Source organism: Dreissena polymorpha, chromosome 14 (genome assembly GCF_020536995.1).
Source record: "Dreissena polymorpha isolate Duluth1 chromosome 14, UMN_Dpol_1.0, whole genome shotgun sequence".
Taxonomy (NCBI): domain Eukaryota; kingdom Metazoa; phylum Mollusca; class Bivalvia; order Myida; family Dreissenidae; genus Dreissena; species Dreissena polymorpha.
The window spans coordinates 52,132,338-52,157,308 of record NC_068368.1 but is presented as its reverse complement, the minus strand read 5'-3'; the positions used below and the strand labels follow the sequence as shown (position 1 = coordinate 52,157,308).

The following is a 24,971-nucleotide window of genomic DNA, read 5'->3' as shown; positions in this document are numbered from 1 at the left end:
GAATAAATCAAGGAACATCACTGTAAATGTAGGTTGGGAATAAAAAAATATGTATGTATTACTGTACATTACTTTTAAGCATTCTTTTATAATGATATCATAGTGCCGTTTTCGCGGCTGAATAAGGAAAGTGCAACCAGCTGAAATATCTAAAAATATCACTTATAACTACCGAGAACAGTGCAATTTTTGTCAGTTCCCACGACTTCTAATCGTGCGCCAATGTTGAAGGTCGCCGGATGTAACGTAGGCATCCTAGAGCGAGAAAACGCGCTTTCGGAAATAGAAAATCTATTGAAATAAAACCACCCAATTACAAAAAAATGAATAAAACATTTACAAATCGCCCCCTAATGCAGAATATATTGTGCGGTTCCTCTTATGCCTAAATCAGGAATATGTGTACATATAACTGATGTATGTTACGCTTTGTAACACACACTCATTATTTGTAGCACACTAGTCAATTAGCCTGTCACCGAAGATGTAGCACACGTTATCCTTACACACACATTAAAATGTAGCACGCTGTGTGTTTGTTACCATTAGGGCAATCGTGGTAACACACGAAAATCAATAGAGCGACAATGCGATAGTGCGACAATACGATGCCGACAATGCGATAATACGATGACGACAGTACGATAAAGCGATAGTACGATGGCGATAATGCGACAACGCGATAGTACGATGGCGACAAGGCGATAATACGATGGCGCCATCGTATTGTCACACTGTCTTCATCGTATTATCGCACTGTGGCATTGTCGCCATTTTACTTTTGCACTATCGCCATTGTATTGTCGCACTGTCGTCATCGTATTGTCTCACTGTCGTTATCGTATTGTCGCCCTGTCGTCATCGTATTATCGCGCTATCGCATTGTCGTGTTGTCGCCATCGTACTATCGCACTGTCGCCATCGTATTGTCGTACTGTCGTATCATCGTATTGTCGCTATCATACTGTCACGTTATCGTACTGTCATCATCACATTATCGCATTGTCGCCATCGTACTATCGCATTTTCGCCATCGTACTATCGCCTTGTCGCCATCGTACTTTCGCACTATCGAAGTGTCGCCCTCTGGATTTTGATGTGTAGCCACGATGGCCCTTAGGAGTCATAAAAGGAAATAATATGATACAGCGTCTAAACCAACTGAGCTATTTTGCTTGTTACGGATAAGATGGCATACATACAGTGACGTTGAACGTTGAAAATTATGACGCCAATATGTAGACAAGAAACGTCAAAATGTAAACAAGAAAAAGTCCAAACAAAAAAAAAACAATTTATAAAATGAATTTTATTTCACATTGCTTAAACACCGTTCGCGTGAAACGTACTCAGTATAAAGCGTATTTATATGATGTATTATATTCTGAATTTCAGATTTTTGAAGACTTAGACCCTTTTGGGTTTTTCGAAGTGTCATAGTCCCTTTAATACACAATATATAAATATCATATTGTATGTTTAATGCCGGTGCTTTATATTGACATTGCAGTTTAAATCAAGAAAATAATTTTAAAACTTCTGAGCGGTGTGTTAATCTTCTTACACCTTTTGTAAGTGTTTATTATTGTTTATTCATTTGTATTCAAGCAAACTAAGCAATTGCAAATGTACTTACATACGACGCAAGCTTCCAGCATAAATAGTTGCAGACACCACCGTAACTGCACCGTAAGGGTCATTTTCTTAACCCGGTTTTATATCCAAGCTTTTCCACGTATTCAATAACAATAACTGGAGCAGAGTAGACCTTCACAATTTATAGAAGCTGATAGCATCTGATTTCTGTAATCGTTATTTAAAAACGCACAATGTGCCGATACGAGTTTTAGAAAATACCCGTACAACCCTCCATGCAAATTTCAGAAAATACGCATACGCATGTGTCTTCGGGATAGCTGATAAAGCCGTTTTTGCAAAATGAATTAACAAACGAACGAACGAATAAATCACCGATGGCTTATTACAGTGCTTAAAGAGTTACTGACCGGCTTGGTGGAAATACGTTAACCTAAGCCGGAATCCTACTTGATAATGGTGGCCGCAAGCACCACTTATTGCTCTTTACTGACTGAAACAATCAAGTTTGCGTTGAGACTATGATCAATTTCAATATTCAGCCTTTGTGACATTTTCATAGTTACCATACTATAGACGGCAAGCTTTCCACTGTTGACTAACCGCGTTTGTAGCTTGTTTTAAACAAACACACACATTCAAATGTAGCTCTTTGTGTATCACAATAACAATAGTACAAGTAAATGCCAAAAAAGATTATCCTTTTTCCTATCTGTGTAAGTTTTCAGAACATCAACTGACATCAAACGAAAAGCAACACAGTCAGTTAATTTACACTTTAAGAATCGCTACATAACGTAAAGACACACACTTTTTTGTAGCACAGTAACATACTCATAAAGATTCGATATGTTCGATATGTTCAATGCTTCGTAGCATTGGCCTAAGGCCAGACAGAGGCGATGTCGAAGTATACATATTCTAGTATTTTGAACGTTTTCTGAGCACTAGAAAGCATAAAACAATTGTAGCACGCAGTTGGCGTGCTACATAAAAGTGTTGTGCTACATACGTGAGTGAGTGTTGAGTGTTGAGTGCTACAATTGTAGGGTTTACACTGCCACACACTGCCACACACTGCCACGCACGCACACACACGCACACACACGCACACACACACACACACACACACACACACACACACACACACACACACACACACACACACACACACACACACACACACACACACACACACACACACACACACACACACACACACACACACACACACACACACACACACACACACACACACACACACACACACACACACACACACACACACGCACACGCACACGCACACGCACACGCACACGCACACGCACACGCACACGCACGCACGCACGCACGCACGCACGCACACACACACACACACACACACACACACACACATACTTGTAAAACCTTCCAACCGGGGAAATGTGTTCTAAACCTACCAACCGGGGACCACCATTTCCACATATTCTAGAAAGCTGAAAGTGATAAAGAACAGACAAGTTTCGAACCTAAAATACGATTTTGACATAAAAATTATGATAAATAGGGTAATAAATCAAAGAAAATTTTACATGCAAACCGGGGAATTATGTGCGTACCAAATGAGGAACTGCGATGTGTGCCAACTGGGGAACGGTGTATACCAACAGGGGTACTAAGTGCGTACCAACTGTGGAACTTCAATGTGTACCAACAGGGGAATGGTGTATACCAACAGGGGAACTTAGTGCGTTCCAACTGTGGCACTTCAATGTGTTCCAACTGGGGAACGGTGTATACCAACAGGGGTACTATGTGCGTACCAACCGTGGAACTTTAATGTGTGCCAACAGGGGAATTGTGTTAACCAAGAGAGGAACTTAAGCGCGCTATCACTGTAGAACTTCAATAATGTCCAACGGGGAACTTGCGTTTACCAACAGGGGTAATTGTGTGTAATCATGGTACCGTTGTTAATAGGACAATGGCGTGCACGTTCATGGATAATATTTAAGTTAGTACAAATTTGAAAAGAATATGTATGAAACAATATTTAAATTAAATATGTTTATTATATGACCTTATATAAGTTCTACAAAAATGCCTCATTTGATTGACTCAAATATTATTCACATCAAAATAAGCATAAGAGACATAACGCAAATCAAACAATACATTTATGACTTTATTAGCTATAAGCCGACTACAAGCATGCAAGTGCTGCATTATACCATAACAATCATGGTGCAATTAAACAACAAATGAATACAATTCGTTCTTAAAACAAAAAAATAATGTTATTTTTTTTCAGGCCACGCTATTTGTTAAACCGAATGAAGGAGAGGGGGAGGCGGCTTATTTGTTTAATTCCTTGTGTCCATCAGAAAAAAATATTCACGATTTTCACGTACTATGAAGTTTTTTATCCTAAAAGTAGAACTGTCCATATGCATGTAGATTGAGTAGTGTAAATTTACTTTGTCCTTACTCTGACATTATAAAATAACTCATGCATTTAATCCCCTGAAACAGGTAAACATCAGAAAATTCATTCACACGCATGGCAACTTCCACTTCACTTAAATTGTCTTAAATACACTAATTGCATTTTCAAAAATAATAAAATCTGTAACTTTAAACAATCATGAACTTTTCACAACGAATGTGGCGAGGCCTGAGAAACAAAATAGTTTAGTAAACTAGCAAAACGACTTGATAACAATGCATTTTGATACGCCAGTGACTTAGTCTACGGCGGTAGGTCAATCTGAATAATGATCAGTATTTATTGTTATAATATATGAATTCCAATTCTACAACTGTGATACCATTACACATGTGCTGTATTAAAATAATACAGTATGTATGCACTTGTTTGAGTAGAGAATGCCAAAAACGGGTTAACGTTAATAATGAACTTACATTTAATTCTACCTGTCGAAATAACAGCTTATATTTTAAGGAAAATAGTCACTGGCAATCGCTTAGTTTTCCCTTGCAAACCAAACACCTTTTTTCAAGATTTGAATTCACGTATTTTGTTCAAACTACCTTTATGTAAACCAACTTATGTAGCTAATTTTTGCATAAAATATAATAGAAAGAGTGTATTTTAAGCACTGAAAATTTATGCCGATGTGTCAACCATGTATTATTATTAGAAAACCATATAAAAGTTATAATTAATGTTGTTATACACGTATAAGCACCGCTGACTTTGACAGCATTATCATTATATAAAAACACTAATAATTAAATATGTACCAAAGCAAACACTTATCAAACACGTAGTTACATATTATTTTAAATCACTTACATTATAGTATATATTCTTACTGGGGAGTGCACATGTGGATCAATTGTTAGACCCTTGTTGGTGCCAACTTAAAAATAATATGTACCAACAGGAAAATTATAACAGTGTGACTCAATTCTGAATATACCGCACCAAATCGAACAAGATCAATTTCGCATACATGTCAAAACACTTAATTACATTCCAGATGGCAGATAACATGGTTAACATAATGATTAATCACTTAAAACAACCGACATTATAGCATAATATCGCAAAGTGTATAAACATGATTAATTATTAGCTTTGTGCATGCATTTACATATCACATATAAATATATGTTTCAAATATGTTTTGTTCTAGGTTATCTACAGCTTGTTCAAGTGTGTGTATATGCAGAGTATTCGAAAAAACAAGTAAATAGCTTGTGTTAGAATGCATAAAAGAGGTCAGTCGCAAACGCGATACATTGTTTTAACAATATCTTAGCCTGGGAAATGGGTATGTGAATTGATAGTTAATGTGAATATCTACACGCAAAACAAATGCACAAAAGTATGTGTAGGAAATTGTTGTAATATTTAACAACTATTTTATCAATTCTAGTGCGATATTTACGCAATAATTTACATATTGGTAAATTTTTACTTTAAAATAACTATTAAGTACTCAGCTGCAAGTCAGGCACCTGTCATTCAAAACAAATTTTGTAAAATTGACAAAATATTCATTTGTATTCTTCACATTGAAGCAGTAGTTTAGCAGTAGTTTTTTATGTTATTTACATTTATCTTATTACATCTAAAAGTGTTTGTTTGTTATGCTTGAACAAAATGTTTGTTTCCAGTTATCCGACTAAATTTTTGTGCCTTCTCTGAACGTTTAGCCTTCTAGATTGATTTGTTATCATGTTTGCTATATTCATTCATATTGACCAAGTTTGGGGTAAAAAATAACTTGTATAGTGAGAAACTCGTAGAAACTCGTAATAGAAAGTACAAAGAAACACTCTATGGCCGAACTATATACCAATCCTAATTTGTTCGGCGATATGATTATGAACAAATATCGTTTTTGACTGAACCGTATTAATAAAACATTTAAATACAATAAGCACACATATATCGTTTTCGAAAAGAGTATATAGAACAAGAAAACACACAAAACACATGTGACAACTTCATCCTTTAACGTATTCTCCTAAACGTGCATTATATGTGTAGTATTTTTTTAAGTTAAAAGTCCCCGTCGCTTTTTTGTTTCAATTAAATTTCTGCAAAAGTCTTTGACATTTTTCCAACTTCTGTTGTGAAGGTCATTCTCACTTTCAATACATGCAAGTATTTCTTTTTTCCCTGGTAATTTACCCATTATCAAAAAACGATCTAAGTGTCTGTGAACAGCTCCTTTTTCGTTTTCACTCCATTGCTTTTTGGCTGCTTGTTTTGTTCTCCTGGTATTTGAAGTACCCTTTTCTGTACATGGATAATAAAACACCATATGACGTCGCTAACTGCTATGTGTAAGATATTCATATTAATATATCTACTTCAGTACAATTTTTTATAGCAAAATTACGACAAAAGCGCCCAGGTACTTACGGCACCTGATAATGACATCGATGTCACACGACAAATTTGGAAACATTATTTTGCCTAATGAATCAAACAATTACATGTAAGCAAATCATGTTCTAAGAAACATAAGAAACCTGGAGATACATAACTTAAATGCATTCACATGTGTATGCATACCTTTGTCTGTTATTTTTGGTTGACTGGTGCTGGGAAGCAGAGTTTCAAGGTCCTCACTATTTTCATTTTCGGATGATTCAGAAGAATATTGTTCATCTGTCGTGTAAATCACAAGATCAAAAATTATGTATAGTTTATAATATAACAATGATGGAAACAACCGAAGCACACCAAATAAATATGCAGTTAGTGCATTGAAATTGAAAAATTAGAAGTAGCCAATGTAAACCTTACTGAGCACAAAATGCGTGTAGACTTTACATTCCACCTTACTTGGTCGCCTATGATAAAAAAAGAATTTCCTTGCATAACACAAGTATATTTCAGAAAATGTTTGTAATTCTTTTTATCACTTCAGGTTATCAAGTTCGGTAATGAGCCCATTATTAACATTATACAAGTTTACTGTATGAATTTAACACTGAAAATGCGACATACCTTCAATACATTCGTCGTCAACATCAATATCGTCTAGCGAATTGACAGAATTTCTGGTAATTTGTCCACTTTCCATCATCATGAGCAGCTTGCTGACTTTGGCAACCTGCATGGTTCCATCTGGTAATCTGTAGAATTCTCTATGTACCCGAATGTCGTGACCAAGAAATTTAGCTAGAATGTCTAATTCATTTTCAGACAAGTTAAAAAGCTGAGTCATTGTGGCAATATGTTTCCTTAACTTTGTAGAACGAAGCCTTTCCGGATGTTCAGCTCCACAGTCAATTGCAATTGAACGTAATACATCTGTCCCACGAATATGCGATGATGCAGATTTTGTTGGGAAAAGATATTTACTATTGAAACAGTTTGTTAGAGAATTTCTGCTGCGTATGAGGAGGTCGATATTTTCTTTCACCTGTCTTGGAAAAAGTACTGCAGCTATTCGACCTCGTTTTGCAATAATCTCTGTACGGTAAAAATAACGACACAGGTCTTTTTCCAGTTTTGTTAAACATCCATCTAATTCTCCATCGTCATTTGTCAATTTGTTTTTTGAATATTCTTCGACTGTCATTTTTGACACCTCGCCTGATCGTCTTCGATTAAACAGAATAGTTTGGCACAAGCAGATTTCAGACAACTTATGCCATGCTTGCCTTTTCTCGCAATCACTTGCTGATCCTTGTAAGGTATTTGCATGTGTTTCTGCTTCATGTCGTAAGTATTCAGACATTACTTTGACATCATTTGCCAATGGCAACAGTCCTTTCTGACTGTTCTGCTTAGCCTCATGAAGTGTTCTTAAGGCATTGGAAGACACGTCATCCGTCCAATTAATTTCAAATAGTTTGGAAAGCTCCTCAGCCCTTGTTTGCAGATCCCGATTGTTTGTTTCGATTCCTTTCGAAATTAGAATTTTTAGACATTTCTGAAGCGTTGTGCCAATCTTTAAGGCTAATGATGGTGTAGCATAAGTATTGGTGTTTCCGTCGAAGCCTGCAACGTTTTTGCAAGATTGTGTAATAAATTTGAAAGCATCTGGATACATGAAATTCTCCAAAGACTTTTCAACATTGCCTGAACAAGATCGCATGTCTTTCAGCAATCTACCAACTTCTCTTAACTTCTGTCTAATATAATTGTGTTGCTCTTCATCATGGCCCCTTTTTGTACAGAGTTTTTCACCGAATGCAAGGATTGTATTATCACTTTTTACTATGCGACTTATTTCGTCGTTTCTCATGGACTCGATTACACGTCTTAAAATAGTGCTTCCTTCTTTTGATTTTGGTAATAGCAGGCTGCTCTCTAAAGCGAGTCGTTTTCTTGATCCCGCTGCATTTGCAAACTTACATTTTTTATTGTGCCTCCACAGGATTTTCTTCGGGTAATACCCGTAACAGTAAGGACAAGGTCCATACTCGTCTGCAGCTACGCGTTGATTGTGACGTTGTCTGTATGACACAAACAGCTGTCCTTGGCCATCTCGCAATACTTTAACATTATGGAGATGATTCCCAACGTTCCTTATTTTTTCATACATTTTTTTATTTTCTGCTGAATTTTCCGTATTTAATAGATCTTTCACATCTTGTTCATCTTTATGCTGCGAAAGCAAATGTTGTTTTAGTTTTGTTTGAGCCTTTTCGCAAAACATGCAATAAAATTTCTTATCGTAATGTCTGTATTCACTGTTATTTGTTTGAGCGATGGTGATTTTGTTTTTGTGTGCCTCTGCAGATGAATCGTCCCGTTCCCGAGATTGCACGGATTCAACAGGAGGTAGTGTTGACGCTGTCGTCTTTAGAAATCTTTGAATGTTTGGTATTATGTCAACAGCTACCGACTCATCTGACGATGCATCGCCTTCTTCCGGAATATAATCTTTGTCATTGTCACTATCCTGTAAAATACATTTGTTTTCCTTTGTGTGAGATCATATACATAATATATAAATATGACAATATCATAATTTGTTGTTCGTGAACTACATCCATAAAATATGTAAGTGTAACATAACACTTACCAGAATGCATGTCTTAATTACAGTTTGAAACTAGAGCTTGAAAACAAAATCTGAACTATATGTAGTCTTAGATAAAATGTTTAAATGTGTGTACTGTATTGCAATCACAAAATCGTAATAAGTTTACGTACATCGATATCCGATGATTCACTGTTCAGCATATTTTCTGCTGCATCTTGTGAATTGTGCTCTTGTGCAGTGTCGCTATGTGCTTTAGTTTCGGTACTCTGCAACACAATTCAATGAGACAATAATAGAGTAAGATTCATACATCCGAGTTACTTAGTGTCAGTTGAAATTGCAATTCTTTATTAGCAGCATTTTCAATTGATATCATCACTCATGTGGCTTTTTATTATGATGTAGAAAATCTAAGTGACATGAGAATTTTGTGTAAATGTTTGCAACCGATGGTATAATACAAGTTTAATTCACCTTCGTCCAAAATAGTTTACTTTTGCTTATCTTACATCACATGTTTTATTTTTTGCCGTTCACTGTCATTGGGGAAGATTTGAAACAGATTGATAGCTTGTTTTGTCGACATAATAACAAACTGAAAAACACCCATAAAACCTTTTTTTAAGGTTGCATTTAAATGATCAATTTCAACAAAACGGTTTCAAATTTAACATATCTTTGATTATTCATCTTGAATGTATCAAGCTTTTTTAAAGATTGGCTAAATACACCGACGTAGCATGTCTTAACATATACCAGGTTGTTCCAAACATGTTATCAAAGTTCGAAAAAGTATACAAGGAATATTTTTTACTGATACTAATACGACAAAATGTATGCACGGTTAAATGAAAGGTATTGTACTTCTCTGGACAAATGTGTTGAAAGAAAAAAGAACTGGTGAACGGACTGTGGTTCACGGTAAATCCTGTATGTATTGTGCGGTGGTTGGTGTAAAATGAACTATCTTTTCTTACCCATGTCAGAATGTATCGTATAGCAAAATATCGAGTAGACGCTATTGTTTTTTTGTCGTTAAGATAAAATATCAACCAATGTCCATATGTAACAGGCAAGTTAAATGTCCTAATGTCTCAGAGTTTCATACACAGTAATTGGCAGCGTATAAGTTTTACACTGAATACTAAAATTAATGATATAACACTTCTTGGATAAGCGATAATTAACGTTTTTGTGATTATGATGAAGTCGATGTTTATAAACTACAGTGGTTAATACACATGCGCACCAGTTTCATTGACAGGTGTACATTTTAAATTCTTTGTGTATATGAAGATTTTGAAAGACAAGTAGTTCAAAGTCACTTCAACTGGTAAACAATATTTTATTCTTTTAAAATTCGCATAACGTGTGCTATAATATAATGACCATTGACGAAGGTGTTATGTTAAGCTCAAAAACCAATTAGCATCACCCGGAATAAATATTGGCACAATATAATTTAAGGCAAAATTACGCCCATTTCACTGAAGACTAAACCAAACCAGAAAATACGCCTTAGTAGCTTTGACATAATGAAATATTACAAACCGTCTCATCGACTTCTTCCGTGTGTACGGATGTTGTTTGTCCTGGTTCCTGGCTGTCCGTAGATCTAGTAGTCATTGTGTTGCCTATTCAAAACAACAATAAAAAATGATATGACACATAATCTTGTCAGAGTTAAAAAGTTCGTTATTCATGAAACCATTTAGTACAACACATTGACATTAATTCCTTGTATACAATGAACATTAATTTCATGATATACATAATATGTATTTAGGCATGTGTAGTAATAACAAAATCACTGTGAAACATACCCTTTTTTTGTTCCGTGCATTTCTGAAAATGCAAAAAACAAATACATAATATCAGACAGAACGCATTTCAAGTAGAGCTTGACGACGTTCAATGATAAAACATAAAACAAACGGCTAAAAGGTATTTAACCAGAAAATACGCCTTAGTAGCTTCAACATAGTGAAATATTACAAACCGTCTCATTGACTTCTTCCGTGTGTACGGATGTTGTTTGTCCTGGTTCCTGGCTGTCCGTAGGTCTAGTAGTCATTGTGTTGCCTATTTAAAACAACAATAAAAAATGGTATTACACATAAACTAGTCAGTGTTAAAAATTTCGTTAGTTATGAAACCATTAAGTACAACGCATTGACATTAATTCCTTGTACAACATTTACAATAATTTCATGATGTTCATAATATGTATTTAGGCATGTGTAGTAATAACAAAATCACTGTGAAACATACCCTTTTTTTGTTCCGTGCATTTCTGAAAATGCAAAAAAACAAATACATAATATCAGACAGAACGCATTTCAAGTAGAGCTTGACGACGTTCAATGATAAAACATTTTAATTCACAGCTAAAAGGTATTTAACCAGAAAATACGCCTTAGTAAGGCAAAATTACGCCTATTTCACTGAAGACAAAACCAACCAGAACATACGCCTTAGTAGCTTCGACCTTGCGAAATATTACAAACCGTCTCATTGACTTCTTCCCTGTGTATGGATGTTGTTTGTCCTGGTTCCTGGCTGTCCGTAGATCTAGTAGTCATTGGGTTGCCTATTCAAAACAACAATAAAAATTGGTATTACACATAATCTAGGCAGTGTAAGAAAGTTCGTTAGTTATGAAACCATTGGGAACAACGCATTTGTATTAATGCATGTGTAGTAATAACAAAATCACTGTGAAACATACCCATTTTTTGCTTCGTGCATTTCTGAAAATTCAAATAACAAATACACATTATCAGACAGACCGCATTAAAGTAGAGCTTGACGACGTTCAATGATTAAACATTTTAATTCACGGCAAAAAGATATATGAATATCTCTATTTAAAATGAATAACTCATGAATGAACATGAATGTAATCATACAACTGATTGGCTATGTTTATAAAAATAATAATTCAAAAGACATTTAAAGCTAATTTAAAATGTGATATTTGATAAATATCAGTGATAAATCCATCACAGATGACATCTTTACAATAGAATGTACCTTTCTCCATGGAAGTGTTGGTACTCCATAATCATATCGGAGTTCCTCGCCAATTGCAATGTCTCTGTCGGCGAAAGTGCATAGATGGGGAGTTTGGTTGACTTCAACTATTTTCATTACACAATTTTGTTTTGCGTCTCCATTTTCGGCATCATTTATCATTCGACCCTCATGAAATATATCGTTGGTAGCGTCAATACTGAATAAGACATTTAAATAAACACTTCTGATGCTTTATACTAAAATAACGCGCATGCCATATTTAATTATTATGGTGAAAAAAATAAAGATAATTCTTCTTCTAATGGCGTGATTTAAACGTTTTATGTGCAAAGTGAAGATAATTTGTAGTTACCAGCAAGATTTGTCTCTGTATTTAAAAAAGTACATGAAGCTGCCTTGACCCTCCTTTTCATACTCCTTTTCTAATTGCCGTGCATGTTTTACTCGTGTTATCAGATCCCCCTTGTATTCGAGAAGAAAGTCTCCTTTTTTAAAAGGCTTAGTGGCAAAGACTCCTTCGCCTGAAATATTTATATTTGTAGACATTTTATATTAATAATCATTTTGGTCATATAATTGAAGGCTAGATATAGGCGCCAATATTTTTTTATTCATAAATAATCAATAAATCTTTATGATTTTTCCATACTTCTGCCCAGTATTAAGTAACCCAATAGTCCATGTTTGTTTTCTTCTTTTTAATGGAAAGGGGCTACGATGTTCTTTTATAATTTCTAAACGACCTTAAATATAACCATATACAAAAATATTTGTACCTATGACATCATTGACGGTTTTTACTTCAAAACCTGGTGGATCAACGTAATTCTGGCAGTACGTTCTTGCGAGATCAAGGGGACTTGGACCCTTTTGGCTACTAAATGTTAAAATGGAAATGTCGATAAGAAAACAACAAGAGCTGTCAGAAGACAGCGCGCTCGACTATTCAAGTGCTTGACAGTGTAAAGTAAGCCATCATGGGGAAATTGTTCATATTCAATAAGGTCAAGGTACTATAGTCATATTCTAACTGAAAGAGGACCATAATTGAAACATATTGATCGCTTATGTTTTAAAGAAGTGGTACATTATAGACGATTCTGAGTTCAGGTATGTTTTCCACAATCTATTGAACATTATTTATAAAGACATAAAACAAGCTAATAAGATTGTATTTCAAGTTTGATAGCAATAGCTTGGGTGGGATGGTTGGACGGTCTTAAAAAAATGTTTATTTTAACATGTTTAAAAAATGAGGAAAAACAAAAAACTTTTTTTTTGGGGGGGGGGGGGATTTCTAGGGTGGGGCGTGTGGGATGGTTTGGGTGAAGTCCATTGTGGTATATCAGATAAGTGTTGTTTTGTCAGAGTATGAATCAAATCTGATCCTAAATAAAGAAGTTATGGCAATTTAATCAAAATTTATTAATTTGACCTTCAGATTCAAGGTCAAAGGTCAAGGTAAAATTCAACTTGCCAGGTACAGTACCCTCATGATAGTAAGAGAGTATTTGAAGTTTGAAAACAATAGCCTTGATACTTTAGAAGTAAAGTCGATGTAAACACAAAATTTAACAAAATATTCAAAGTTACTAAGTGGAAAATGGGCCATAGTTCTTACAAAATGCTTGTTACAGTTGTCTGCTCTTGTTTATAGATTGGGGTCATGTTGGTCAAAAGGTATGCAAAATATGAAAGCAATATGTCAATGGAAAATTAAAATATTTGAGGTGGTACGCAAACTTTAACAAAGAATTATTAATAATATACATATTCGAAGTGGAAAAAGGGGCCATAATTCTTACAAAATGCTGTTTACAGTAGTCTGCTCTTGTTTATAGATTGGGGTCATGTTGGTAAAGAAGTATGCAAAATATGAAAGCAATATGTCAAAGGACAAAGAAAACATTTAAGGTGATACCCAAACTTAAACATAGAATGACCAATACTATGCATATTCTAAGTGAAAAAAGGGGCCAGAATTCTTACAAAATGCTGTTTACAGTTGTCTGCTCTTGTTAATAGATTGGGGTCATGTTGGTAAAGAAGTATGCAAATTATAAAAGCAATATGTCAAGGGACGTAGAAAATATTTGAGGTGGTAAGTAAACTTTAACAAAGATTTATCAATAAAATGCATATTTTAAGTGGAAAAAAGGGGCCATAATTCTTACAAAATGCTTGTTACAGTTGTCTGCTCTTGTTTATAGATTGGGGTCATGTTGCTTAAGAAGTATGCAAAATATAAAAGCAATATGTCAAGGCACATATAAAATATTTGAGGTGGTACGTAAACTTTAACAAAGATTTATCAATAATATGCATATTTTAAGTGGAAAAAGGGGACCATAATTCTTACCAGATGCTTGTTACAGTTGTCTGCTCTTGTTTATAGATTGGGGTCATGTTCGTAAAGAAGTATGCAAAATATAAAAGCAATATGTCAAGGGACATAGACATTATTTGAGGTGGTACGCAAACTTTAACATTCCAACACTCACGCTCACGCTAACGCTCACGCTAACGCCGACGCCGGGGTGAGTAGGATATATATATATATATATATATAGTTATATATATATATATATATATATATATATATAGTTGAGCTAAAAACTGCCTAGAGCTCTACTTTGTTTAACGTATATTTATAAAATATATTCGTGAAATATGTACCGTAAAACAAGCTTTGTAATCAAATGATATTTATATAAATCGATCTTTAGAATTCGTCTTCCAGTATTACTTTAACGTTTGCATAAAAGCGCTTTTTAATAGTAATTAAAAATTGTAAACATAATTAAAAAACTTACCTTAGTTTAATGCGTTTGTTTGGTCGAAACTCCATTTTTCCAACTTACTTTCACTAAATGATATAAATACCAGAGACGTAGATTATCTACGTCTCTGTAAATACCGAGTGTATGATTTTTAAACAGCGCAACCGGGGAACTGTTATAAGCCTGGATACACACTCGTTTGTAATATGGTCAAGATTTGTGTACATTTTGTGCATGCCACAAACCCGCTAATCGGGGAAGGCGTTGGATTTCTAATTTAAATTGACAGTTTGGTATTTCATACACGTAGATCAGAGATTTTCGCCTAAAACCAACCGGGGAATTCCCCGGTTGGTAGGTGTTCCCCGGTTTGTTGGTGTGTATTCATACGATTTTCCCCGGTTGGTAGGTTTTACAAACTCACACACACACACACACACACACACACACACACACACACACACACACACACACACACACACACACACACACACACACACACACACACACACACACACACACATACATGCAAGTGGTGCAAAGTCACTAAACTGCATTTTCTCCCGGAAACCCACTACCACTAGATCTAGCTATGCCAGCGATTTAATATTTGGAAATATTATGTCAAAAGGGCTACTTTACTGAACGATGATTTTATTATTTCAATATAATGTTTTTTAACAAACTTATATTTTACCATGTTACCCACTACATGTACGCTTCTGAAAAAAAACACCGGGTGAATCACTACATTTATACACACTAGTTTGTCACTACATGTACACACACATTTTCCCAGACAACTCACTACTTGCAACAATCTCAAAATATAACTACTGGACGCTATGGGTTTCAAGCAATACTTATTAGATTGATCAGGCAAACAAAGCCATTTATACACGCACTTATAAAAATCTCGATATTCCATGAAGTATAATTAGTAGATATACAGCTTGGTGTCGAACCGTTCCGATCCGAATACTTAAATAAGATTTTTTGTATGAAACAATCATAACTACAATACAATTCTAGCTTTGATCACGACTATATATACAATATATATATATGAAAAAACATTTTATGAATCTATATTGATATAATGTGTGTTAATTGACCTTATGCCCGAAGTGTTGTGTGTGATTTAATTTACTAACAATGCCTTTAGTAGTGGGACAAAGTACTTGCCCGATTATTTGTGTAATGGTTCGTAATCAGTGTTCTCGTATTCTGGATATAAAACGCTCAAGTTTATATACGAGAAAGACGTTTTTGAAGTTGCGCCTTTCTTTTCGGTAAGTACCGAGCACATGACACATATATAATATGATATGATTATATATTGTATAAATTTGTGAAGCGCGTAAGGAAATTCAAATTTTTGCTCGTATAAAATTTAAGTTAATACCAAAAACTGATAGTGTGAGTTCTTAAAGGAAATTATGGAGAATCATTAACATTAACGCTCTAAGGCTGCAGGTCAAAACTTCTACGAATGGTCCAATATCAACGAATTTTTGTATGTATTAATAGTTCAGTGTTCTTGTTTAAAGTAAAATTCAAAATTTAAAACAATAATAATGAAAATATCACTCAAATTCGTATATTCGAGCTCTCATTTGACTTAATTATCAGTATTCATGAAACGAGTGTTAATTTCAACAGAATTTTTGGTATTGTTCGAATGAGTAAGTGCTAATATTTATTAGATCTAGTTGTTTAAGAGTACAATGATTTTGAAACATGAAATAATAATGAAAATATCATTCATTTCTATGAACTCGGGTTTATATTCGCGAATATTTAGTCATATTCAGTAGTCATACTGAAATGGAAATAAATACAACATAAATAAGCCATATTTCTTCCTAGGATGATAGCAGAAACAGGGCTTTTTCAGTTTTGGGGAAGAGGCCGTTGGCAGGTAATTTAAAAAAAAATGAGTCCCGAATTCTTCAGAATTGTGATAAAATGAGTCGCGAAATTAGACATAATTGTGAAAAAATGAGTCGTGAAGTTTCCAAAGTGTGATGTATTAAATGAAAGTTTATTTAATTTATTTTATCTTACAATACTTGAAATTTCCATTACATTTGTATTTGCCAAATGATTTATTAATATTTATAAGTGCCGGTAAATAGTTTGTTGCATTTAAATCTAAATGCAAAAGTAATATGTTTGTAATATCAAATGTAAGTTGTAATTTTCGTCCGAAGTTATTATAGGTTGTATTACTAGTCGCTTTTAATATTGCAAACATATTACTTTTGCATACTTTTGGAGCGTCATAAAATCCCCTTTACAGCAGTATTATTTTAATGAAGGTTCGGTGACAAATATTGCTTTTATGACCCCTTTTATGTTCCCCAATTTTGGGAAAACATAATTGGGCATCAGCAATCATAGAACTTATACTAACTATAGAGTCCGACGCTAACAATAGTGGTAATCTGATACTGCAAAACAATAATGTTGCATATTTTAAATTCTAAGAGGATCCCCATTTACCATTATATCGAATGAATAATGCTTGTATAGTCACTTTTATCATATCCGAATTTTACTGGAAACACAGCTTGTCATTGTAAAGAATATAAAAATATACACCAACTTCAGTCGCAATTAGCAGTAATAATATGCTATTCTCACATGATATTTTTACATATTTAGAAACGGTGGAGGAATACCATTACAACGGTACCAAATAATGTATGGTCGGTTGGAAAAATGTTGCTTGTATAACCCCTTTTATCTTTCCGGGTTTTCCTCAATACATTGTTTTGTGTAAAAAATCATATCAATAGGCCGACTTTGGCCGCCCTAATATAATACTGATAAACACTATTTTTTACATCGTTAGAAACCTTAGAGGATCTTCTTTACAACGGTAGCATTTTATTAATATCGAATTTATAATAATGTTTGTATAACCACTTTGACCTTTTCCGAGTTTTCCTTTAGGCATTTTGCTGTGTAAAAAAGGCCGACTTTGACCGCGATTTACAGGCTAACTCTGACCCTGCCATACAATATTTTTAAATTGTTTGACACTTAGGAGGTTCTTCTTTCCAACGGTACCATTATAATTCATATCGGTTGACAGTTATAAAAAAAAGACAACACGCATTCTTATATTAACGTATAACACAACTTTAAAAGATAAGTTGCTTTAAGGATTATTGATACACGACGAAATTTTGTTTATATTTTTATTTTAGTCAGTTCCGAATCATAAAACGTCATTGATATTTTTGTAATTTCAAATCCTAAAACGTCATCCTACGTCGTTCAACTCCAATAACCTTGGCGATGAAATAAACCATTAAGCGGAACCGGTAACCCATATGGATAACGGGTGATGCCAGGATGTTAATAAACGTGTATTATTTTATGTTTGAAAGAAAATTATTAAATCATATACAACCTAACTTAATGTACTTGATTAAAGCTCATACATGTATACAATCATACTTATTAGCAATTAAGCCAAGCGGTTACGCATTTGACTGCAGATCCAAGGAGCCTCATTTTTTTTAATTGTTTTTTTTTTTGGCAACTAAATGTTCTTCTTAAAATAATTATATTATAAAAACATTTGATGTACATCATATATTGATAATCCTTTTGATGCATTATATATTATTTTTATACACCTATTAAAAAACGGATTTTGGGGCAAAATCGGGGTTCGAAGTACCAATAACAAAGAGGGCTGAAATCTCTAAACTGTTCAAATACGTTAATGTACGTACGTGAAAATAAATTGGAAAGCATATATAACTATATAATGTGAAAAACGTCGTTCAGAAAGAACCTTTGTGAACTGTTGTAGTTTAATAATTGTATGCATGTCTCGATATAAAATTTTAGTTTATGGTGACCATGTAGACACAAATTATTTCCCAAAAAGTGTGTTCATTGTTACTATTAACATAGTTGCGATCTTTATTTTAAAACGAAATCTTAAGCAGGGGAATGGCCATGAATGAAAGATGGGAAAAAAGGTATTCCATCCCTAATAATCATTGCGTGTAATATCGTGTAATTCCGGAGTATGTTTGAGAGCCATGGACATCACAAACAAAGCAATACTAAATCGTCTCCATGACGTTCTGTTTGAGAAGTTGATGTCCATCGCATACAGCCGTCTACCGATGTAAGGCGGACTCACGTTCTTATTATGAATCAATGGTAAGCGCTTTTATATATATATTATTCTTTTATTCAATCGACATACGTATCAAACGATATAACCATGCGTCGTGTCGTATTACTGTTCACTGAATTTCAAATTATTTACCGTAATAGTTTAAATCATTAAAATGCGTTTGAAGACATTTTTTTAATTGTCATTCACGTTGTGAGAGCTGCATAGCAGATCTCCCGATAAGTCGTTCTGTCCGCTTAAACAAACCGACGCATTCACTTAAAATTTTTCAAAAGGTTGTTAAATGTTAAAATCAACACATGTCATACCACGCTGTATGGATAACTAGGTAGACACCCACAGCATGTAAATATATATGTTCGTATTATAAAATATTGGCTTAAAGTTGTTAATAGTAAACATATTATCATGCAAACTGTGTATAACCAAGCAATCAATATTTGTAATAAACGGTATAAAAATTGGGTATCTAATTTAAAAAAAAGTTGTTAAATGATTATTGATTTTCTTGTACATTCGAAAATGTAAATACGGTTAGTACAAATTCGTTTTTATGTGAATTAAAATGTAGAATTATAGATACATTAAAACAGGAATGGTTTGGCAATATGAATAATAGTTCAGTTTTAAATATGTATATGGTACTCAACACATCTCTAGAAATGAAACGTACTTAGATTTACTGACAAAAAGAGAACTTCACTATTCTCCTGCCAAAAAGTTTGCGTACATACATACCCCAATGTAGCAACTTCCAAAGTTTTATGCCAGTGTTGTGACTTGCCTAGTGTGTATGCCAATTTCATGACTTACATAGTGTGTGTGCCACTGTAGTGATTTGCATCGTTTGTATGCCAATGTAGTAACTTCCAAAGTTTTATGCCAGTGGACTTGCCTAGTGTGTATGCCAATTTCATGACTTACATAGTGTGTGTGCCACTGTAGTGCTTTGCATAGTTTGTATGCCAATGTAGTAACTTCCATAATTTTAATGCCAGTGTAGTGACTTGCCAAGTGTGTATGCCAAGTTCATGACTTACATAGTGTGTGTGCCACTGTAGTGACTTGCATAGCGTGTATGTCAATGAAGTAACTAATTTAGTTTGTATGCCAGTGTAGTGACTTGCCAATTGCGTATGCCAAATTTATGACTTACATAGTGCATGTGCCACTGTAGTAACTTGCATAGTTTGTATGCCAATATAGTAACTTTCATAGTTTTATGCAAGTGTAGTGACTTGCCTAGTGTGTATCACTGCATGCCAATTTCATGACTTACATAGTGCGTATGCCACTGTAGTGACATAGTTTGTATAAAAAATGTAGTAACTAACTTAGTGTGTATGCCAGTGTAGTGACTCGCCTAATGTGTATGCCAATTTCATGACTTACATTGTGTGTTTGCCACTCTAGTGACTTGTATAGTGTTATGCAATGGAGTATCTTCCAAAGTTTTATGCAAGAGTAGTTACTTGCCTAGTGTGTATCACTACATGCCAATTTCATGACTTACATAGTGTGTGTGCCACTGTATTGACTTGCATAGTTTTATGCCAATGTAGTAACTTCCGAAGTTTTATGCCATTGTAGTGACTTGCCCAGTGTGTATGCCAATTTCATGACGTACATAGTGTGTGTGCCACTGTAGTGACTTGCATAGCTTGTATGTCAATGAAGTAACTAATTTAGTTTGTATGCCAGTGTAGTGACTTGCCAATTGTGTATGCCAATTTCATGACTTACATAGTGTGTGTGCCACTGTAGTGCTTTGCATAGTTTGTATGCCAATGTAGTAACTTCCATAATTTCAATGCCAGTGTAGTGACTTGCCAAGTGTGTATGCCAAGTTCATGACTTACATAGTGTGTGTGCCACTGTAGTGACTTGCAAAGCTTGTATGTCAATGAAGTAACTAATTTAGTTTGTATGCCAGTGTAGTGACTTGCTAATTGCGTACGGCAATTTTATGACTTACATAGTGCATGTGCCACTGTAGTAACTTGCATAGTTTGTATGCCAATGTAGTAACTTTCATAGTTTTATGCCAGTGTAGTGACTTGCCTAGTGTGTATCACTGCATGCCAATTTCATGACTTACATAGTGCGTGTGCCACTGCAGTGACATAGTTTGTATAAAAATGTAGTAACTAACTTAGTGTATATGCAAGTGTAGTGACTCGCCTAATGTGTATGCCTATTTCATGACTTACATTGTGTGTTTGCCACTCTAGTGACTTGTATAGTGTTATACCATGTAGTACCTTCCAAAGTTTTATGCCAGAGTAGTTACTTGCCTAGTGTGTATCATTGCATGCCAATTTCATGACATACATAGTGTGTGTGCCACTGTATTGACTTGCATAGTTTTATGCCAATGTAGTAACTTCCAAAGTTTTATGCCATTGTAGTGACTTGCCTGGTGTGTATGCCAATTTCATGACGTACATAGTGTGTGTGCCACTGTAGTGACTTGCATAGCTTGTATGTCAATGAAGTAACTAATTTAGTTTGTATGCCAGTGTAGTGACTTGCCAATTGGGTATGCCAATTTTATGACTTACATAGTGTATGTGCCACTGTAGTAACTTGCATAGTTTGTATGCCAATGTAGTACCTTCCAAAGTTTTATGCCAGTGTAGTGACTTGCCTAGTGTGTATCACTGCATGCCAATTTCATGACTTACATAGTGCGTGTGCCACTGCAGTGACTTGCATAGTTTTATGCCAATGTAGTAACTTCCAAAGTTTTATGCCATTGTAGTGACTTGCCCAGTGTGTATGCCAATTTCATGACGTACATAGTGTGTGTGCCACTGTAGTGATTTGCATATTTTGTATGCCAATGTAGTAACTTTCATAGTTTTTATGCAAGTGTATTGACTCGACTAGCGTGAATGCCAATTTCATGACTTACATAGTGTGTGTGCCACTGTAGTGACTTGCATAGTTTGTATGTCAGTGTAGTGACTTTCCTAGTGTGTATGCCAATTTCATGACTTACATAGTGTGTGTATTACATACGCAGGCGATAGTATTAATGATGTTCGCAATAAAATTACGAGCGCACGCTTTAGTTACTATGTGAGACCGATATAGCTATTACGTGCGCATGCGATACCTATTACTCGTACATGTGCACGCAAGAGTGATAACGTGCGCAATACTATTACCCACCGCTATTAAATGCATACACAAATTGACAAGAGTTGTGATGTAATCTGCATGCTATGAGTTCTTTTAAACTAACAGCTGTGACGAATACCACTGGGGCCGCCTTGCGCAGACGCCGAACCTTTTCCGCATAGGTTGCAATATCTGAGGGAAACTAACTTAGTTCGTTATGCCAGTGTAGTGAATTGCCTAGTGTGTATGCCAATTTCATGACTTACATAGTGTGTCTGCCACTGTAGTGACTTGCATAGTTTGTATGCCAGTGTAGTGACTTTCCTGGTGTGTATGCCAATTTCATGACTTACATAATGTGTGTATTACATACGCAGGCGATAGTATTACTGATGTTCGCAATAAAATTACGAGCGCACGCTTTAGTTACTATGTGAGACCGATATAGCTATTACGTGCGCATGCGATACCTATTACTCGTACTTTTGAACGCAAGAGTGATAACGTGCGCAATAATATTACCCACCGCTATTAAATGCATACACAAATTGACAAGAGTTGTGATGTAATCTGCATGCTATGAGTTCTTTTAAACTAACAGCGGTGACGAATACCACTGGGGCCGCCTTGCGCAGACGCCGAACCTTTTCCGCATAGGTTGCAATATCTGAGGGCAATATGGTTTAAAATCACGTACTATTTCACAACTTCATCATTTTCATAAATATACAGATTTTTTATTTAAGACTCAAAAGAATAATATAGCGTATATACAATTATATTATTGTCAAAAACATCAAATCAATCATAGTGTTGACAACACTCGGATGACCTGGTAGAGTGAAACAATTTTCTAGCTGAAGATGTCTCAAATTTTAGTTGCGTATAGTTTTCATTTACACTGTTATTATATTAGGAAAGTTCAAGTTCGACTGCAGACGTCTATCGAAAAACGGACCTTATGATTATTTTTTCCTTACGATACCTATTTTAAAACGTTTCTATATTTGAAGTATCCGTTAATTATATTTAAGATATGCAATCAATTAAATGTAAATGAAATATTTGGAAATATCTGTCATTCAGCGAGTGACCTTCATTTATAAACTTAAAAGGCTGCATCGTCGAATGAGCAACCAACAATACAAGATACATATGTACATTAATATACAATATGAACTTAATTCGTTATAACTCAGAACAATTAGTTACTGTATTTATTCTTGATTTTCAGATACATGTATATTATTCGATTGTGTATATTAATCAGTAGAATGCAATAATTGTCAAATAGTCAAATAATATCAATCTGTAATTCAATTCTATCCGCAATTGTATAGAAATAATGTGTATAAGTGTTAAAAAGACAGAATAGCCAAAACATCAATTATTATTCAACTAAAACTGTTTTTTTTATATTTATTTATTGACTGTTGAATCTTTTGAATTCGAATGAACAAACATTTTGCGCAATACATATGCAATTTTTAAACTAGCCCAGGAAGTTATATTTATGACAAGAGATTTTAATTTAAAAAAAAATTAGACAATGCTCATCTAAGATATCTGATTCATTTTAAACAGTAACTTTATACTACATAGAGCAAAATGATTAGAAAGGTACACTGTATTTGATAAATAACTAACTTGGTCAAAAAAGCAACTAAACTGAACAGTCGTTAAACATAAGCTACACAAATGAGTCACTGATCAGAATCGGGAAATAATTTTTGCGCACACATTTAGTAATGAAGCTTCATATTGTGTTTTTTTAATGAGGCCAGCAGTAGTTGTACACAATATTTGATTCACATAATTTCATAGTTGAGCAGGTAATTTTATATTATATATTGATTAAAGCAGTCAACAAAGCCTCATCCTTGAAAAGAAGCAAATTATTGCAGAATATAGTAAAGCGACCAGTGTGCCATGACACTAGTATAAGGCAACAACATAATTGTTTTTGTTGAGATTTTTCAGTCATAATACGGTTTTGTTTCAATGTTTTATCACTGTCCATGAGATGAATTGTAAGTCTTCAACTTGATGTACAAGCTCTGCACACAGATGTATTCCAGAAAGTAGGCTTTAAGGTGGTCGCCTTTAGTGCTGCTCTAGATGGGGAACTGATCATGTAAGTCAGTGGTTCCCATCTCCAGGGCGTCTGGCCTATTCATGGGCGCTGGCAGTGACTTTGGCGCTACCAATCGAGCCAACTGAAGGGTGAGCACCTGTTCCAGCAAGATCCTCTCCCTGCACTTTCCAAGAGCACTGCACTTAAAAACTGACACAAATACTTCATGAAATTTTCATTTTTTTCATTTTTTGCCTTATATTAAGACACTGAAGATATGAACATCAGATTCTGTAGTAGAAACAAAGATGCACACTTGTTGAAAACAAACCCTTTTCTTTTTAAAGTAAAAAGGGTAATAATTATAATTAATTGCCAAGACAGAGTGGTGGGCCTTTTTTGAAGCGTGAAGCTAATGATGGTGTACTAATGATAAATCACATAAAGTAAAAATACATAATATGTCACTGCCAGCATATATATTGCGTATGTGTGTGTGTGACAAAGAAAATCATCAAAAACTTAATTTTAATATGAATATTAAATATCACACACTATGACAACACATACTATTCTTTGTATAATTTATATGTACATTATGTAAGTTGCTGCTTATATGGGATCCCCACCAGGATTTGAACCTGGATTTCCTCTCCATATGGAAAGGTGTGTTTGCTTACACTATAAGGATTTTTCCAGTAACAGCAATATTGTTTACAATTATTTCTTTCAACTACATT

At 34.6% G+C, this 24,971-nt stretch overlaps 3 protein-coding genes across 5 annotated transcripts in view; 1 reads left to right on the top strand and 2 right to left on the bottom strand.

Annotated features, from left to right (window-relative positions):
* LOC127857001 (neuroglian-like) overlaps positions 1–24,971 on the top strand; it is a 196,532-nt gene that overhangs the window by 62,608 nt on the left and 108,953 nt on the right. The window lies entirely within an intron of this gene.
* Positions 1–24,971, bottom strand: part of LOC127857004 (uncharacterized) — an 87,463-nt gene that overhangs the window by 13,552 nt on the left and 48,940 nt on the right. Inside the window, exon 1 of one of the 2 annotated variants that reach the window (XM_052393260.1) lies at positions 1,637–1,852. The exons of the other annotated variant lie outside the window; for it this stretch is intronic. The gene's annotated coding sequence lies outside the window, so the exon portion shown is untranslated. Of the gene's footprint in view, positions 1–1,636; positions 1,853–24,971 lie in introns of those variants that run through there. 2 annotated transcript variants of the gene reach the window in all.
* LOC127857003 (uncharacterized) lies at positions 3,628–15,278 on the bottom strand. Of its 2 annotated transcripts, XM_052393258.1 has the most exons (11): positions 14,903–15,278; positions 12,866–12,966; positions 12,442–12,610; positions 12,087–12,285; positions 11,782–11,803; positions 11,561–11,643; positions 11,325–11,346; positions 11,053–11,135; positions 10,877–10,898; positions 10,605–10,687; positions 3,628–6,346 (listed from the first exon to the last, which is right to left on the bottom strand). In XM_052393258.1, the coding sequence occupies exons 1-11, from the start codon at positions 14,935–14,937 to the stop codon at positions 6,257–6,259; spliced, it is 909 nt and encodes a 302-aa protein (XP_052249218.1). In that variant the 5' UTR covers positions 14,938–15,278; the 3' UTR covers positions 3,628–6,256. The 2 variants fall into 2 exon arrangements, with proteins under 2 accessions (XP_052249218.1, XP_052249217.1); XM_052393257.1 differs by lacking the exons at positions 10,605–10,687; positions 10,877–10,898; positions 11,053–11,135; ... (5 more) ...; positions 12,866–12,966; positions 14,903–15,278 and adding exons at positions 6,626–6,721; positions 7,064–8,647.